The sequence below is a fragment of the Tetrao urogallus genome, assembly GCF_951394365.1.
Source record: "Tetrao urogallus genome assembly, chromosome: 2".
Classification (NCBI taxonomy): domain Eukaryota; kingdom Metazoa; phylum Chordata; class Aves; order Galliformes; family Phasianidae; genus Tetrao; species Tetrao urogallus.
In genome coordinates, this window is record NC_136814.1 from 19,933,009 (window position 1) to 19,952,248 (window position 19,240).

General features: G+C 36.4%; 1 protein-coding gene across 1 annotated transcript in view; it reads left to right on the plus strand.

Annotated features, from left to right (window-relative positions):
• USH2A (usherin) overlaps positions 1-19,240 on the plus strand; it is a gene marked incomplete at both ends in the record, with an annotated part of 372,871 nt that overhangs the window by 95,298 nt on the left and 258,333 nt on the right. Inside the window, one exon of the mRNA XM_079550589.1 lies at positions 735-965. Within this exon, the coding sequence (XP_079406715.1) occupies positions 735-965 (231 nt within the window). The remainder of the gene's footprint in view (positions 1-734; positions 966-19,240) is intronic.

Below are 19,240 nucleotides of genomic sequence, written 5' to 3' on the forward strand. Positions count from 1 at the left end.
TAAAAGAAATAAAAAGATTTATTCTGTTCATAGTTCAGCTATAGAGTGACAAAATCTATCAAGTTGTATAATAGAATCAGCATATTCGTTTTATTGGTAGGAGGACCATTGTAATACCATGAAGTTGCATATACTTATAGCCTCAAAGAGACAGTCTTGCATGGAGTGTTACTGCACACCAGTGTTGGTGTAAAGAAGTCTAGAGACAAGCATTTTCTTGAATGAAATAATTTTCTGAACATATGTTAGTTTCATATTAGGTTATGCATGTGCATAAAAAGAAAAAAAATACTGTAGGCCTTCATTATTCAGCTTACAAAGCTGTTCTGGTCCTGTTGACTGGGTAAGTTCATCTAGTGATAAAAGATTTGTATTGTTATACACCGTACTGCTGAGATATAGCAAGACTTAATTTATCATTCAGATTTTCCTTTGGTCTCTCATTCAGTTCCAACTCTGAAAGTCATACAGATAGGTGCTTTCCATTGACCATGACTTAAGAGACTCATCAGCAGGGAAATACAGAAATTGTCCAAAGCCTGAAGCACAAGAAAGCTGAAAGCAAGTTCTTTTAAAAATTAGGAATTCTTTTTTTTTCTAATGAAGCTTCTTTGGATATCCGTTCTTAAGTGGACTAGAAAACATAGCTGGATATTTTTGGAAAACTGTTACGTATAAGAAACTATTTTTCCTATAATTTCTTAATATATATATCAATATATTTTAACGCACAGCTCCAAGGAAGTTTGGTGCCCCTCGTGTTGAAGGAATAAACAGCACAATGGTGAAGATAAGCTGGAATGAACCTGAAGAACTTAACGGACCTTCTCCCACCTACCAGGTGGAAAGGATGGATTCATCTTTAGCTACATGGGATACAGAAGTAGCAAAAGGAGTCCGTTTCCCAGGAAATGGTTATTACAGATTTGCTAGTTCGACTCTTCCTGCCAATGCTTACTTTACAGGTAAATTCATTTAAATTACTTAAGAAATATATCAGTTATACTCTGCATTTGTTTAACAACTCATTGTAATTATTTTTAACATTTCTACGGTAAAATATGTGGGTTTTAATTTACAAGCGTAATTTGATTGTTAGTGATGTATGGGCTATTTTGATTGTCACATAAAAAGCCTGTAGGTAACTTTATTGGACATGTGGGATTTGTTCCCTTGGCTTTAGGCATGGAGATGTACGTGACGGTGAGTGCTGCTGCATATGTCTTATTTCCTTGTGGTAAATATAAGATGGATTTGATTTATGCATCTGGGATCAAAATTTCTCAATGAATTTGCTAAGACCTGTTTTATTTCATATCTTTTTGAGGATTTCTGAGGTTGTGCGAGTACTCCTGAGCTCTTTCCTGTGCTCAAATCATTTGTGATGTTTTGCTACTATAGTCTAGGCAAGAAAAAAGACTGCCAATCTGACAGAAGTATGCTTTTTCTGGACTGCTTTATTTTTGTTTAGGTATGTATTTTGGAACAGCGGGTCTTTCAGATCTTTGCAGACCAGCTTTCCTATGTTCTGTGATTCCCAGATTTTGCTAATGTCTTCACTTCATGGATAAATCAAAGATATAAACAGTACAGTTCTGGGAAAAATATCTAGCTTCAAAAAATCCAGTTGTGTGTTTGAGGTGTTATAGTGGTCTGTCATTAGTATATTACAATGATGTGCACAGAACATGACTTTTTAGCAGCATAAGAAGAAATGACAAAGCTGAAGATTTATTTCTTAATTTTTAAAAAGGTATGTAAGAGGGGGGGGTGTGTGTGTGTATACATATATATATATATCGTATATATATGTATATATATATATATCGTATATATATGTATATATATATCGTATATATATATATGTATACACACACACACACATATATATATATATATATATACATATACATACTAGCTCACAGTAGCAAAGGAAAATCCTTAAAGGAATCTCAATGTCAGTGTCAGCAAGTATTCCACTGCGTGCTGATGATATTGAAGCTCTACTGTACAGTGATACAGCTTAGCCTGGTACTGTGACTTGGTTGCTATGAGTTAAGGCTGCAAAAAGCATGCAGTATTGGTGACACAGGGAAGAACCCTAAAGATTTAAAGTGAACTCAGCAGCTGGTGTATCTTAATTTTCTGGATCATCATAGATAATCTTGTCAATTTTCTTGGATCACGCGTATCTTGGTACTTGCTAGTATGTGTGTGAGAATCCAGTTTTTGTTTAAAACACAAATAGCCTTCTCTGTCTATGATCACACAGTGAGTCTGATGTTTAAAAAAAAATTAAAAGTTGAAGAACATTTCCATTTCATTTTCTTGCTAGGTGCTTACTTGATTGGTAGCGGAGTAATTATAACAAGTGATAATGCGTTAGTTAAATATTTGACACCATGTTGACTTGCAAAACCTGCCCCTGTGCAGGAGTCTATGGGAGCAGCTGTTGGGCTCTTTTCCTCAGCCAAATGGCTAGATAGATTTCCTGACATCAGAGATTGCACCTTTTACTGTATATTTAGTTTTTTTTTTTTTTTTTTTTTTTTTTAAAAAAAAAAAGTGATCTTTTTTCCTTTTATCAATTGCGATGATCTAAACACCAACTGAGCTACAGTTTTTCTCACCAGAGCTGTAGTCAGTCCCATCACAGCAGAGTAGTTAAGTAGTTTAACCAGCCGAGTAATTACAGGTATCACTGGTATCTTCCTTGTAAGTCCATATGAGTGCTGAGGAAAAGGGAGATGCTCTACTTCGATAGTTAGAATGCCTATCTATGACCAAGAAAGCCCAGTGCTTGTCTACCCAAGCACTGATTCAGTCTGGTGTTCAGACTGATACTAGGAGCTAGTATCTAATAGAGCAATACTGTTTTTGAGGTGGTAGTTTGAGAGAGTTCGAAAAGATGGATTCAAAGAAGATGTTAAAGCTCCATTAAAATTGGAACCTGTTGACTGATGCTGTTGTGTGAATTAACACAGTTTATTATTTGTTTGGATTGTGATCTTTCTATTAGATGATTTATTGATCTGAGTACCTGAAGATGAGCTAGAACCAAAACAAGCCAGGCAGTTTGTCCAGATACCTGCCAGGAAAGACTGACATTCAAGCTAAATCATTCTGTTTAGTACCTGGAAAAGTATAATTCATCTACTTGATAACTCAGTTTTTGAGAAGTGAAAATCTGTTGTTTTTTTTTTAATTGTCACTAGCCCTTCTAAAACAAAGATGGGAAATTATGAAAAGCAGGAGGGTTTTGAAAAAAAGATAGAGGAATGAAGAGTTCTCTACACTTGTTCCATTATTGAGGCCCTTGTTTCATTACCCATCTTCTGAGGATAAGCAGGTGGCAATTGTATTTTATGGATGGAATGACTTTAGTGTGCATGCAGCTGTGTACATTTTTGACACAAAAGTATGCCAGCTTGTATATGTCAGTCGGAAGATAGGTGGTACTTGGTGCTTTTGTGATCACCCACTGCTAATCCAGAAAAAGATAGATCAGTTTTTTCACTGCTGATAAATGCAGTCATCTGCACTGCCTTCCCAGCTGATTATATGCTCCAAGGTGCAAGTAATAGAGGCAGATGTGTCACCTGGGAATTTTTCTGAATTTATTAAAAAAAGAAGTTTGGCAGTAAACACTGGCTACCCTACGCAGTATCTTTCTCTTGCAGTTGAAGAGAAAGCTTTGTGATAGGCAGAAGATGTGCTCTCAGTATGCATTAGATGAAAAGAAGTCAGGTAAAGGAAAGGATTGCTTCTGTCAGAACTGTCCACCTGTAACTTTGTAGTCCTTCGGACTACAAAAGAAATTTTAGGCATCTACAATGTCATTCCACTAAAGATGCAAACATTTTTTAATACTTACTAGTATCACTTGAAGATGTTAGAGACAGCAATGCTGGTTGAATCTAGCAAAATACTACCAGACAAAGGGCAATTAATGTTCTCATTTTAGCTAAGGAATTCATCTGTCCCTGTTGCCCTGGAGACTTGAGTATTCAAGTGTTTATCTTTGTATCTTTCCCATGAGACAGCAAAGTGCTATTGTTCTGGTTTTATAGATGAGGAACAGAACTATGCAGAGTGAGGCCCAGATTTCAGTGTACAGTTGGGAACTCCAATCCATTGATTTTAATTAAAGAATTAAAGTTTGATGCTTAATTACCTTTCTGAATATGGGCCCAGTTGGGCTACCCAGGGCATGCAGGAAGTCCATAGTGGGGAAGATTTAAATCAAGGTTTCCAAAAGCTTTAATTTGTACCCTAAATGTGGGATCTGTTTTCCTTTCTGCAACAGTTCCTTAATCATCAGTGATAATAGTCTTGCTTTTTTTTTTTTTTTTTTTTGTCAGATTAAATGTAATACAATTACAGGAAGGACAAAACAGGAGAATTAATCAATTGGATGTGTCTGTGAGGATACCATATCTCTGTAGTACCTCATTGTCTCTATAAAATAGGAAATTGTAGATGTTTTGGTGTGGTTTTTTCCTGATGTAAATTTGCTGAAAGTGCTATGGCTAACGTGTGCTCTATCTGAAGATTTCCACCAACTCTGAAATCTGATACCAGCTGATCTAGTAGGACTCTTGTGTTTAAATTCAGTATAACACACACAAAAAAACAAACATTGAGTTCTTTACTCTCAGCATTTAGAAGCTGACTGAAGTAAAAAGACTGCGCTTGCAAGACACCTTGCCAGAGGAACTCTTACTTGGTGTATTCCATTAGGCCTGATTTTTAACAGGCTAACTGAACAAAAAAATTTACATTCTACCTAATGGAGGAGTTTATATGTAAAAGATTCTCTAGAAATGGCCAGAATGTTCTATAACCTAGTTATTTTGTGTAGTTTGCTTTATCTTGGGCCGGAGGAATCCTGGGCATCCATACAGACTGGAAGGAGTGGTCCTTGAGAGCAGCCCTGCAGAGAAGGACCTGGGAGTCCTGATGAAAAGCTTAACATGAGCCAGCAATGTGCCCTTGCAGCTTAGAAAGCAAAAGGTATTCTGGGCTCCAACAGAATGGGGGTGGCCAGCAGGGACAGGGAGGTGATTGTCTCCCTCTCCTCTGCTCTTGTGAGGCCCCATCTGGAGTACTGCATCCAGGTCTGGAGCCCCCAGTACAAGAAAGACAGAGCTATTGGAAAGGGTCCAGAGGAGAGCTGCAAAGATGATGAGGGGACTGGAGCACCTCCCCTATGAAGACAGGCTGAGGGAGCTGGGCTTGTTCAGTCTGGAGAAAAGAAGGCTGCAGGGTGACCTCGCTGCAGCCTTTCAGTACCTAAAGGGAGCCTATAAGTGGGAGGGGAATCAACTCTTTGAAAGGGTAGACATCTACAGGACCAGGGGAAATGGTTTTAAATTGAGGGAGGGAAGATTTAGGTTGGATGTTAGGCGGAAGTTCTTTACAGAGAGTGGTGAGGTGCTGGAACAGGCTGCCCAGAGAGGTTGTGGATGCCCTGTCCCTGGAGGTGTTCAAGGCCAGGTTGGGTGGGGCCCTGGGCAGCCTGGTCTAGAATTAAATGGGGAGGTTGGTGGCCCTGCCTGTGGCACAGAAGGTAGGAGGTTCATGATCCTTGAGGTCCCTTCCAACCCTGACCATTCTGTGATTATCAGTACAGCTTGTGTAATGCAGCTGTTGGAATCCTGAAGGGACATAGTTCTGTTTGTCTGGTTGGTTCTGTAGTGGTGAAGGGAAATATTTTATATTTTATATATGGCATAGAAAGACATACTTGGAATTCAAAGAACTGTAAATTGTCTGAAAATCTTAAATTCAAATTATACTTGTATTATTTCTCTAGTGACTGGGTCTATTGGCAAGATAAAAAACAAAACAAAACACCTAAGGGTTAAGGCAGTGAGCATGATACCATGTTAACCCGGCTGTTATTGCTAATGAATGGATGAGTTGTAGAATAGTTTTTCATGCAGGAAAGCTAGGGCCTTCGTCTGCTTTCTAGCAAGGATATACTAAAGCTCACAGTAAGTCCATTGAGACTGTTGAATACAGTCAATGGAAAACAGCATGCTGAACTGCTATAGTGTGTATGTGTCTGTGTGAATAGCAGCAACTAGCCAACAAATATATTTATGAAGAGTTATTCCTCAATTCCTTTTTGCTCTTTGGTTGAAGGTCAGGACTGGAGATGTGAGAAGAGATTGAATAAAAACAGGCATATGAATGATGACCTGTGCCATTGAGTCCTGCTTAGGATAATGTTTGGCTCTAATTTGAGGTACTATCTTCTCTTCAGGATTCATAATGCATAAATATCTCCGCAAGATAGGCAAGTTCATCTTTTTATTTCATGGCAAGTAGAGGATGCTGAGAAAGCAGGTGTGCACCCTCTTGAATATACTGGTGGATACTTTGTGTTCTTACAGAAACAGAGTTACTGTTTTTTAAACTTCCTAGAAAATCTTGTCAAAAACTGCTGTAGTCTTTTGTGTTGTGGGTATACTGGATAGCTTGTAAGGACAGGTGAGAAGATCATTTAGTTTTCAGAATTTACTGAGCAAGTAGATGGCAGAGTAAGTTCTTACAAAGCTAAAGAACTTCTGGGCCCAAAGAGCAGCCCACTGTAAGATTGCAGATTGAACCCAGAATATGTGGGATGCAAGATCTGAACTTGTAGTTTCTGGACAGCAACTAAGCTTTCTAAGGTAGAGCCATGGATTACATATATCTCTTCTTGAATTTTTCCTTTGATTTCCCCATTGCAAATTAGAGTCTATGACTGAACTGATAAAATAGGTTTTGGTCTAGTAAGAAAGGATGGAAATTGCTAACTGTTGGATACATAAGTGAAACAAAGTTACTGTGAAGTTTGGGCTACATGAAATCAAACTCAGCACATCTGTTCACTCTGTGAGAGTGACTCAGTTGCTACAAAAGAAAGAAGCCCAGCTCCTTCTGTACTTTTGTATAACTTTTTTTTTTTTTTTTTTTTTTTTTTTTTTTTTTTTAAGCCTATTAGTTTTGTTTCTTTTGTAATGAGGGAGATCTACTATCTGCACCTGCTTTAAGCCTGGAGTGGGTTTAAATTTGCTCCTGAAGGAGAAACTTTGGAATTTTGGTGGAGGAAGGCTGTTGAAGATCTCATAGTTAGGGCTGAGTGTCATCCACAGGAAACAGACAAGACAGCAAAAGAATATGAGAAGTCAAATTACATCCTTTGATTTCAGGCACAGGCCTGTAAACAATTAGAAATTATTTTAATGAGAAATATGCCCAGTACTTGTGCCATCCTTTTTTATTTCATTACATTAGACTGGGTTTAAACTCATGATGCTGCCCACTAAACACCAATCATATCCTCACAGGTGCCTACATGATTTGATGAAAATGTGAATATGATGTCTTCCCAAATGGACTTTGATTTGGCTTAAAAAAATCACATAACTTCTGTTCAGTAGCAAGCAAAACCTAAACAACAGACTGGATTTAAACTAGGATGTCCCGGTATGAGCTGCAGATAACTGTCTATGAAAATTAAAGAGTAGAAAGATTAGTGTGTGAAGGTTCCTTCTGACCTCTCAAAATTAGACTACTCCTCAAATAAAACACTTAATATAAATTGACCATTTGGTGTCCTTGTTGCAGGCTTTATAAGTAATATTACATATTCTGTTTAGGAAAAAGAGCAAAGCAAATATTTCATGCATACATCATACATTGCTCAAAATGTTGTGAGCAACGTTTTTTCAGGAGTTAGAATTGTACATCTACACAGAAGGGAAGCCTTTATTTAGTGATAAAATAGGTATTGTATTTTTTTCCAATGGGTGAAGGATTCATTCTGCATTTTCAAAACTGTTGAATTAATAATAACTAGTGTTATTTTAATGTGGTTCCTCTTAGATGCTGTTTCTTTGAAAGGGAAGCTATTCATGTATTAAAAAATTCAGTCTTCTCTAAAGAAACCTTAGTGTTGGGCCTTGCTTTGAATCCAAGTTGTCTGAAGTAAGTTACTTAAATAGGATGCTTAAAAAGAAATGTCTTGCCTGCAGTGCAAACTCCTTGCCAACCTCTATATGACATAAATTCAGCTCTGCAATGATTAGGAAATAACTGTATGAGGTAAGATGTTCATATATTCAGCATTACGCATAGAGCTCTTTACAGTGGCATTTTTAGTGTCACGAAGTGGTCTTAAAAATGAGTATTCCAACAAAAAATACACCTGTGCTAATGTTTTTATGGCTACATTCTGAATCAGGTACTCATATTTCTCAGAGAAAATCTTGACAGAAATGGTGATTCTTAATAAGTTTGCCATGGAACGCAGCACAAATGTTGTTTACCGTTGAACTGAGTGGAGAATAGCTGTGGTCATTCCAGAAATTGATCTCCATGTAGCTCTTTGTCACAGTGAACTCTGCTGTAATGTGAAACAAATTCAATTCCATATAGTATTGCACAAACATTTCGTAATTAGTAGAAGTCGCAAATATTTTCATTAGCATATGGAGCCAAATAAATGGTCCTTTTCCAACATCCCAGAGGCAATGCAAAGAATGTTATTGGCTGAAAACTGAGCAAATGGAGAGGATTGAAGCTCCTAGACTCATAAGCTTAAAATATGGAAAGGGAGATTGTCTTAGAAATATTTTTTTTGTGAGATACTAGTTTAGTAAAGGAATAGATGGTTGTGGGAAATAAAGATCTGGCACAGGAGATTTTAGAGAATAGTTGGATGAACATCTCTCAGGAATAACCTGGGTAAAATTGATTATCCTTTGGAGTAAGTGGATTGATTCTTTGACCTTTAAGAATGTTTCCCAAACCTATATCCTGTTATAAACTCAGACTAAGCCAGTGAATCTGGGAATTATGTTGAATTTCACAAGGTTCTCACCAGCCCGTTTCTACAGCCTGTCATGACTCTTCTGAATTGCAGTGTATCAACTACAGCCCTCAATTCTTTGTCATATGCAGGCTTTTTGAAAGTACATTCCTTCCCTTCAGCAGGGATTCATTCTAATGTATTCTGTTAAACATAATTAGTTCTAGTACCACTCCCTGGGAAATGCTGCCAACTGAGCTTTGTGCCATTTGTCACAGGCCTTGAGTCCTAGTGTTCAGCCTTTTTTTTTTTTTTAACCTACTTTTATAGTCTGCCTGTATACTCCATTTCTTTCTCCAGGCAGCCTAATGTCTGAAAGTATGTTGAAGTCCTTGCTAAGACCAAGATACATAACTCTGGTTACTTTCTCCTTTGCCTGTTGAGTCAATTCATGCCTCATAGAAGGAAATCATCAGGCTACTCAGGCACAATTTGTCCCTAGTAAATCCACATTAACTTTTCCCAGTCATGAGGCTAATTATGGCCTCCATGAAGACATACTGTATGGAGTCATTGGTGATCAAGGCTAGGCTGACCAGCTTCTGGTTTCCCAAATCTATAGGACAACTCTAAGGCAAATGCTATTACATTTCTTTTCTTCAGCCTTACCCTAGAAACTGAACAGAACAGGAAAAAGGAAAGATAAATTGACTTTTTACTTTGCTTGGCTTTATATATTTGTATCTCTATCAGCTTTTTTCCTTATGTACTGAGCTTTATAAGTATCTTCCTTTTTTATTTTATTATGCTGAACTGAAGAAAGTAGAGGTTTTTCTGGGGGGTAAGTGTTACAAATGAAATTCTTACATCCTGCTGTCAAATACTGAGAGAAAGGAAAAGAGCACTGTGTTAGCTGACTTGGGGAACACACTTCATATTTCAAGTAACTTTTGATAATGTCACTCATTTTCCGGACTGTTTTACTAAAGCATGCAAGAAGAGGTCTTCAAACATATATTTTATTGCTACCTTTCTGTCTAGGTTGCTGTCACAGTCGTGCTTTTAATTTTTATGCTAAGTTCTTACATTTTCTTCACAAAATTTGAACCCATATCTTGATATTCAGGGGACGAAAGTAAGATAAAGATTGTCTTATATTGCCATGAAATGACTGGCTTCAGTAAGAAGGGGAGCTAGGCTTTTTCTGCCCCATAACTATTTGCGCAGACATTTTAACTAGGATTTAGTACTTCATGTGAATTCACGGTTGCATCTTGAATTGCACATTCCTTTCTTCCTTCCTTCCAAATCCCATGAAAGTCAGGGAGTGAGGGGTTGCGTCTAGAGAGAAAGGAATGATCCACTACAACAAAGTGAACTCTGCTGCTTTATGAAAAAACATCTTAAAACATTTTCTAACGTGCACAACAGGGACATAGGCAGCAAATAAGCCAAGCTGATGCTGACCTTGCCAGTGTTACAGGGGTAATATTTCCACTAAGATGAACTGGTTTTCTTAGGCTCAGACATGCTTTCTATCAATATCAAGTATCTACTTTTTCCATCTTTTTTATTTTAAAAAAGATTTATTGTAACCACTAGAAAAAAAGAAAGATTCTTCTTTCTGTATGATTTCTCATGCTGTTCTTTTTCAGTTTAACAGATCAGCTACACAGCCCAAGCTTTAGTGTACACTTGCACGTTTTTTGCATCGTCTTTAATGGCAAAGCACATTTTTTTCTTGTTGTGTGACGTTCTGTGATTAAAACAAACTTGTCTGCTTGTGCATGTCAACTTTCAGAGCATGAATTAGTCAATGCTTTGAATTAGACCAAAACCCTTTGCCAGACTAGATCACAGTTTCTGTTGTTTGTGCAAAACATTTACAGAACTGGGTCTTCTGATTATAGTAAATGTATCACATAACTTGTGCTCTGTAAAACAGCAGCTCTTCCACTTGTGTCAGAGCTCTAGATATTTTTCTTTAAATTTTGTGAAAATGTGATTTTTAAATGTAGCGGACAATCTCTCTGTGCATGGCAAGCTTAAGAACTGGAAGAATAATTATTTTTCCAGTTATTTCAAAACATGAAGGTTTAGTCAAGGGTAATAAGTATAGTTACCAAAATTGTGCTTTTACAAGCTAATAAATTATTCTGACGGTGTTACTATTTATACTCCAAACAGCTTTATGCCAGATGAGCTTCCACGTATGAAACATACCTATATATCTGGTGTTTCTTTTACTTTCTTGTGTCCAAATTAAATTCTGGTAGGGTAGGTAATGACTTCAAGTGGTGCCAGAGGAGAGTCAGGTTGGATGTTAGGAAACAGTTCTCCAAAGGAGTGGTTGAGCACTGGCACAGACTGCCCAGGGAGGTGGTGGAATCACCATCTGTGGAGACATTCAAGAAATGTGTGCGTGTGGCACTGAGAGACATAGTGGGAAATATTGGTGGTAGTTGGTCTAGATGATCTTAAAAGTCTTTTTCAACCTTAATGATTCTATAATTCTATGATGTAGGAACTCAGTAGAGGATCTGTGGAATAAATCATTTTTCTTTTAGCACATAGTCTGGCCTTCGTTCAGTAAGAATGAAGTACTTACACATTAGCTGTGCTCACAGAGCAAGGAACAGGTGGTATTATATTCTGTTTACAGTCGTGAAGAAAAAGAGTTTAAGGAGACGTCTTTGTCTCCTCTTTGTGCAGCAAGGATAGTGAGTGTCTTCACAGTTGTCTCTGAAAATAAGCAGTCATGGAAGCAGTGTGTTCTGCTTCAGATGTAGCATCTTCGGAAGTTTCTTTTATGATGGTGTATTACCTCTGTGCAGTGCACTTCTAAGAGATGGTTGAAGATGAAGGGACTCCTTGGGGGAGAGATTTGGGCAAACGAATATTGCTGAAAATTAAAAATTAAAAAAAAAAAAAAAGCTGTAAGATGGGAAACTGCATAAATGCAGGAAGTTTATTAAAGAGTGCCAGCCATTTCTTGGAATTTTTAAATGTGTGGGGTTCATGTACTCCCATCTAGACTAAGACTATGTCACATGGATCAAAGAAGGAACTTAAAGCTTGAGCATAGAAAATTGTAGGTCAGAAGATGTTCATCTTTTACAAGTATAGGAATGCTTCTGGAAATTCAGTGTTACCTGATGCAGCAGACACAGGTGGAAGGCAACTGAGTGCTTCCAGTGCTTTACATTAGCTGATGCAATTGTAGGTCTTCTCTGCCTCTGCTTCAGCACACTGTAATATTCTTCTGGGATTCTTATATGCTATTATTGTTGAACTTTTAATTCAAATTGTGTTTTAAGAGACAATCTTGATAAATATTAAAGTATTTAAAAAAAAAAAAAAAGCTGCCTTCTTAACCATCTTAAGAAAGGACCCTAATTTATGTGATGATACTCAAAATGACATGAGGGCATTTGGTATGATAAGCTCTTTTATTTATTAGGTTATCTGTTTACCTGCCTATAATTTTTTGAGGAGCTGTTTGTAAATAGGTGCAGGAAGAATATTGTTCTTTCTGTAATTGGTTTCTATAGAGGTTTCAGCAATGCTGCAACAAGGAGAAGCCTAGTACTGTCTTGACTGGTGAGATACTTCATGTGAAATTAATGCCTTCTGGCCTATATGTGGCCTTTATTACTATAAAGGGTTATTTCATTTGATGACTTGAGACATTACATTTGACTGATACTGAGCTTTTAAATTATGCCTGCTTATGAGATGTGAATTCCTCGATTCCTTCCTGTATTGTGTTTTCAATTGGTGAAGGAGTAACTACTGAATTATATATTGATTAAAAGTGCATGAAGAGTCATGCATTGATTATGATTGCCTTGTGCATTTGATCAAGAAATTGTCATAACAATAATATAAGGAAGTTTTTATCTTCTAATTGATTTCCAGAGCGATTAAATTAAGACCTCTTCTAAGTGTGACTGTCCTTATCAATTACTGGCAGAATAGAGAAATTAAAGGATTAAAAATTTAAGTGTGTTAAGATTCAGTATTTAAGGTCTAAAATCAATCAGATTGTAGACTGAGTAATACCATTACAACAGAAGTATTCTTCAGGATTAAACTGTGGCAAATTGGTGAAAAAAATGGCTGTATTAGTGCATATATGAAAAAAAATTGCACGATGAAGCATCTAGAACTTAGAAAACTGAGTTTGAATGAGCTGTATAAACTTAATTCAGCCTTGTTATTTTCGTGTTATGATTGCATCTTATTGTCTGATTAAAAACAAGTTCTTCCATAGGTATTAAGCTATTCCCTTTTTAAAATTCTTACTAGTCTGCATGTGGTTTGATGTCTGTCTCACTATGTGTATCAGTTTAGAAAGTGCAGAGTTTAAGCTTTTCTTGTGCTATTCTGGTTGATGTATTCTGAGTACTTTGTAATCCTAGGTTTACAACTTCACAGAACTGTTATTGCTTTTGTTATGAATGGAGACTTTAGATAAATTAAAAAGAGGACTGAATGTGTTGGGAGATGGTTGCTAGTGTTGAGTGTTCAGAGAAGACTCAAGATTTAGGAGAAATTTCTATTAACATTAACCTCCATTCAATTAGGAACGCAAAAAGCTTCCACAGATCACTGTAGGTTTTTAAATGCAAGCAGGAACACCTTCTACTAGACTAAGTTGCTCAAAGCCAAAAATGGGCGCATAACAAGTGATAACTCTGGAAAGTTGGGTTAAATGACTTCGTATTGCATAAGAATTTTGTGGCAGAGGTAGAGGCAGATTTCTTCAGAGTGACATTGAATGGCATTAGCAATGAAACTGTCCATTCGCTTTTTATACTCTCCTTCCTCTTTCATCAAACATCCTCAGAGCACTAAATCAAATAAGACAAGCTTCTATGCACAAAATCCTTATTTGCTACATGAATTCTGTTTTAGTTGCTGAACATCATAAAATCCTCGAGGCAGATATCTTATGGGAAATGCGTGTGTGTATAATTGTAGTCTATGTCATTATTCATCCTCCATGTGTACTATTTTTTGCAGGCAATTTTTATTTTATTTTACTTTGTAAGCTTTGAGGATTTATTTTTGAAGTCCTAATGTCGACTAACCAGTTATTCTAAGTAATATTAGTAATAATAATATCAAAAATCTGTCAGGAGAATCCCAGACATATCCATCATTTGGAGCATTGCTGACTAACATAGATGTCAGTGGGTAAAAAATCTTTAATATTAACGAAATCTCTTTCTGATCTGAACTATCAGAGACATTGACTACTGTACTAGATGATCATGAAGGATCCATAGCATGATTTTTGACTATTCTTGATTTTTTGACTGTATATTTTCTGCGAACATATCTTTCCAACAGGATTGGTAAGGAGAGTTCATACTGATGGTTATAGGCCCTCTTGGTTTTCTATTTTCCTGTTGCTCTTCTGTTTTTCTTTTTTTTTTTTTTTTTTTGCCTTTTTTTTTTTTCATGTTTTATCATTATCCAGGATTTGCTTCTTTCTTTCCTTTTTCCAGATTTGACAATTAGGAAGTCTTTGATCTTCTGTCTTCTTTAAGGTGTTGTCTTTTTCTTTGTGCATGGCAGACACTAAATAGGAGAAAATGAGTCCAAACACAAGACTTTTCACCTTTCTTTCTAGTGTCTAGCACACCATCAGAATTTCATGGCCAGGACCAAGTTCATAGAAATATATAGGTCAAGAAGGCTATTCTAATGAATTTGTCTCTCTTACTCAGAAGAAGGAGCTAAAAGAAACAAACACAAACAAACAAAAAAACCAAGCTTTTGTTGTTAAAATTTAGAGTGACGTAAATTCTTTGAAGTGGTATTTGGCACAAATAAAAAAATGTTTATAATTTTTTTTCTAAAATATACTCTTCTAAAAAAAAAGTGCAAAACTGTTAAGGAGTAGCAGAAGTGTTGCTGCCATTCCATTTTGCAGCCACTGGGATGGAAGTAGTTTCTGCACTGGAGGACTAGTGATTTAAATGCAGTGACTTGCAGACTATGCTGAAGTTGTAGCATTTTAGTTTGAGTAAGGTCTTCGTTAGTTATCTTATGTATGCACATTGTCTAAAGATTATGGTACATTTTGTCGTTGGATGGGATCCTCAGGATACAGCACACAATACTTTTGTAAGAAAGCATGTCATTTGAATGTCTAATTACTTGCTGGTATTTTTCTTCAGTAAGTGTATATTAAAAAAAAAAATAAGCTAAGGAGCATAGTTCATATTTAGCTAGGTGCTGGTTATATGCACTTTGATACCTTGAGTTCTGAAGAGTAATCCAGCTCTGTAGTTGTTGGGCTAATCAAGACTGTCCTTTTCAACTTTGAAAGTAAATACCTGTAAAACCAATTGTTTTTCAAGATATTTTTGTAGAATTAGATGAAGTTGCACTTTTGCATCTTTTCTCAAGTTATTCAAAATTTCTATGAAATGCACTTGCATTGATAGATGGTAAAGCAAAGGTAGATGGACAAAATTACTACCTTAAAGAGCAGTGCTGAGGTATAGTGGCTGAGAATTCAGAAATCTGCTGCTAGCATAAGTATCAGAATGAAAATGAAAGCCTGCCAAGTAATCTTGTTCTAGTATAAGGACAATTTAATTTGGGTGACAGAAATGTCCTATACTAAATTACTGGAAGATTCATTGATCTCACTAGACAGTTGTTGCATGGCTTTTTTTCATTTGAAGAAATTCTAAGAATTATATACTTACTGTATTGCAGAAAAATCTCAATAACAATGTCTATATATACTCAAAATGAGGTTTGATTCAAAGTAGTTAGATCTGTGCTTACTGACTTAAGATCTATAATACTTTAAGATTAATTGGGAACGTAAATGGAGAAGCTGGCGACCTGGATCCTTGACTTCTTCGAATTGCTGACCCAATTACTGCTAAGCCCTTTGCTGACATGTTAATACGTCTCTTTAAACTGGTAAATCACCACCATTTTTGTGTGTGCTAAAGTTGGTCCATCAGATGAAGGAAGATGTAAGTTTAATTTAAATAATTATTGACCTTTTCTGACCTTTTCATTTCACTTGTACTGCTCCTCTCGAGGTAAGCAATTATATTTTTATAGTGCTGGATGGTAATCAATGTTGAGGAGCTATCTTTATTGATTTAAGTAAGGCCTTTGATCTGGTAATCACCAACTATTGATACTGTGGCTATCGAGACTGGTCTTAACTACATCAGATATTACTACAGTTACTGTTTTGAAATATTCAGAATTGAGAATCTTATGATATTGCAAGCAAACTGAATAATGTTTGGAAATTCGTAAGATTCCATTTCATAATCTTTGTTAGTATAATGGTTTCAGCTGGGATAGAGTTTTTCTTCATAGTGTCTGGTGTGATGCTGTGTTTCAGATTTAGGAGAAGAATGGTGTTGATAACATACTGATTTAGTTGTTGCACAGAACCAAGGACATTTCTGTTTCTCATCTTCTCATACTGTCCTGCCAGTGAGGGTGCTGGGGGAGGAGTAGAAGAAGCTGGGAGGGAATAGAACCAGGAGAACTAACCTCAACATACCATACAGCATCTTGTGGAGGGAGGAAAAAAAAAGCCTACAAAACCGAGGGGAGTTGGCTGATAAGGGCAGCCACTGTGCAGAGGCTGGAGAGGCATTGGTCAGTGGGTGGTACACTTGCATTGTATATCTGTTGTTTTGTAAATGTATGTATGTGTGTAATTATTGTTACTATTCTTTGTCTTCCTTTTCTATCTTAGTGAATACTTTTTATCTCAACCTATGAGTTCTACTTCATTTTCCCAATTCCTCTCTCCCATCCCACTGGGAGGGAGTGGTGTGTGAATGGTTATACAGTATTCTGGTGCCTGCTAGATTAAACCACAACAATTAGAAATTGGATACAAATAATTTTATACAATATACAACCCTTTTTAGCTTGTGATAACTTCTGGTTCTTCAACCTGATTTTATTAAATGAAGCAGATGGTCCTTTTATTGTCAGTTTACAAGACTGAGAAAGTCTGGCTTTCATTCATTTATTTGCTCTCCATTTTAGACGCTTCTTGGAGAAAATTTAGTTTCTTTGTTGATTTTTGAAGTTTGTCTTATACTGTGATGGTAGAGTTGTAACCTTCTGGCCTTCTAGTTGCAGATGGAGACAGAATTACTTATCTTTGATGAAGAAAATTTGTTATTTTCATTTTAAGCAGAAAAAAACAAAGTGAGCTGAAAGTCTTATCTTTTTTTTTTTTAAAACAAATTTGTCTTTATCAGATGCATTTTGTGCATCTTTTTTAGCCAACAGTCATTTCGATGTATTGGGTAAGAATACCAAATGATACACTTAGCTTTTATCATGGTTTGTAAATGGTGCCTGAGTGTCTTCCAAAACATTCTGATCTGTTTCTCTAATGAGTTCTATAGCCTTTGTCTTTCTTGCAGAGGGACTTTACTCTTGCTCTGGTGAGCGTTGAAACTAACAGCACTTGTTCAGGGAAGTCACCAACATAATGAGAAGGGCACTTGAGATATCTTGAACCACTTACATAGGTGGCCATGAAGATTAATATTTGGCATTTGATTTTGACTTGATGTTCTACAGATAATATGCTGTGTGCAGAGCAAGTAGGATGATTTGCTCATGGCAGAGAGGTAAATAAAGCTACTGCATATTTTGGTAAGCTAGAACTTCATATCTTGTTCTTGCTTAAGGTCATGACGGTATGAGTTAATATGACTAGGTGCTCTTTGAGTAAGAGATGGAAAAGGGCAGATTTTGTTTGCTGCTAACTTGGTAGTCTGTGCTGGAATGACTGAAACTTGAAATTTGGAACTGTGTTCCTGAAGAAGCTGAACAACATTAACCTTAAATCTGCTCCTTCACTCCCGATTGTATCCTGTGGTGTTTGTCAGGTTAGATTGTAGAAGGAGCTTGAGCTTATGGTAACATCCTTTTCTTGTTTTGGTACAGCACTGGGTATATAGTGAGTATTTAATAAATTGTTATAAGATAAACAGACTGTAACATTTCAAATTAAAGCTGTTTAACCAGGTCGTATTTTGGATATATGTTCTTAGAAGTATACTTGCTGATCTGAATTTGCCTTCCCACAGAATTTCACTCAGCTCTCATATAGTAATGGTTTATTAGCCATTCCCTAATACACATTGTAGTTGGCAGGTGCTAGCATCTTTGCTATTGTGCCCCAAGGCTAAGTCACTCTGCCTAAAGATATTAGATCAGCCAATTTTATCTGTGTTTATAAAACTGGCATTTCTATTTTCTCAAGTCTACCAAGTAGCCTGAGTGTGCTCTGTAATTCTTTTTTTCTGTTTTTTTTTTTTTTTCCTCAGAGACTCATGGGATATTAATCATATGAAGTTATTTTAGAAGTTTATATTACATTGCAAATATTTTTAAATTGATTGTATAGAAGGTACTGGGAAAAAGGGGAGCACAAGCAAAAAAAAAAAAAATCTCTTGGTCCATTGGGTAAATTTTCAGTACAATATATGAGCATTTAGCCACACAAGTCCCATTAATGTTAATGGTCCCAAGCTTTCTTTTATTCATCACAGCACTGATTGCACTTGGTCAGCTCTTTTATCAGTTTGAAATATTGTCAGTAGGAGGAGGCGTTCCCTTAGCCAGGTCTGACTGTTGCAGTGCTCTTTTAACTTAGTCATCCTGCAAATGCTCCTATAAATGGATTTATTTTGGTAGATCCAAAATATATCAATCGAATCATTTTACTCTGGTGCTAGCCCCTTTGCATTGGCTCCAATTTGCAAGAGCATTGATTTTAAACATTGATCATTATTTATAAAGCACTCTAACTTAACTGTGCTGCTGCTAAAGTCCTATCTGTATCTAGTTAAAAAGGGACTGTTTGCTCTCTCACGATATGGTTATGGTTATAAAATGAAGTTCTACTCTGAAAATGTTTGCCACAGTAACTTGAGTTTTCTGAAATTTCTGCTGTGCAGCCCCACATGTTCCTTTAGTAGTCTGTGTCCTCTTAAAAATTCATTCAGTGCTTTCTACAAACTATGTTGTGCTTATTAAAGTTATAATGGAAGAGCTTTTTCTTTTTGGTTTTATCCTTGTATTTTCTAATTTTTATGCATACAAAAACGCTTTTGAGGGTCATATCTTTACCGTTCTGAATATTTTGTGATGTGTTTTTTTATTGTGCTATTTGATAAAATCCACGCAGGGTTGTACAAGCGAATAGTGTAAAATAAACCAAGTAGGGGAGCAACAACAAGAATGCAATAATTCATCACGTCAGTGTTACTTATACTAATGGTACTTTTCAGTGCTATACAGGGTGGTATTCTTTGAGAATTCAAAAGGGAGTATGTTCTCTATTTGAGCGAGGGGGAAGGAAATTATTAAATGACATTTGATCTGATACTTCATATCTAACTCTTCTTTAAAATATTC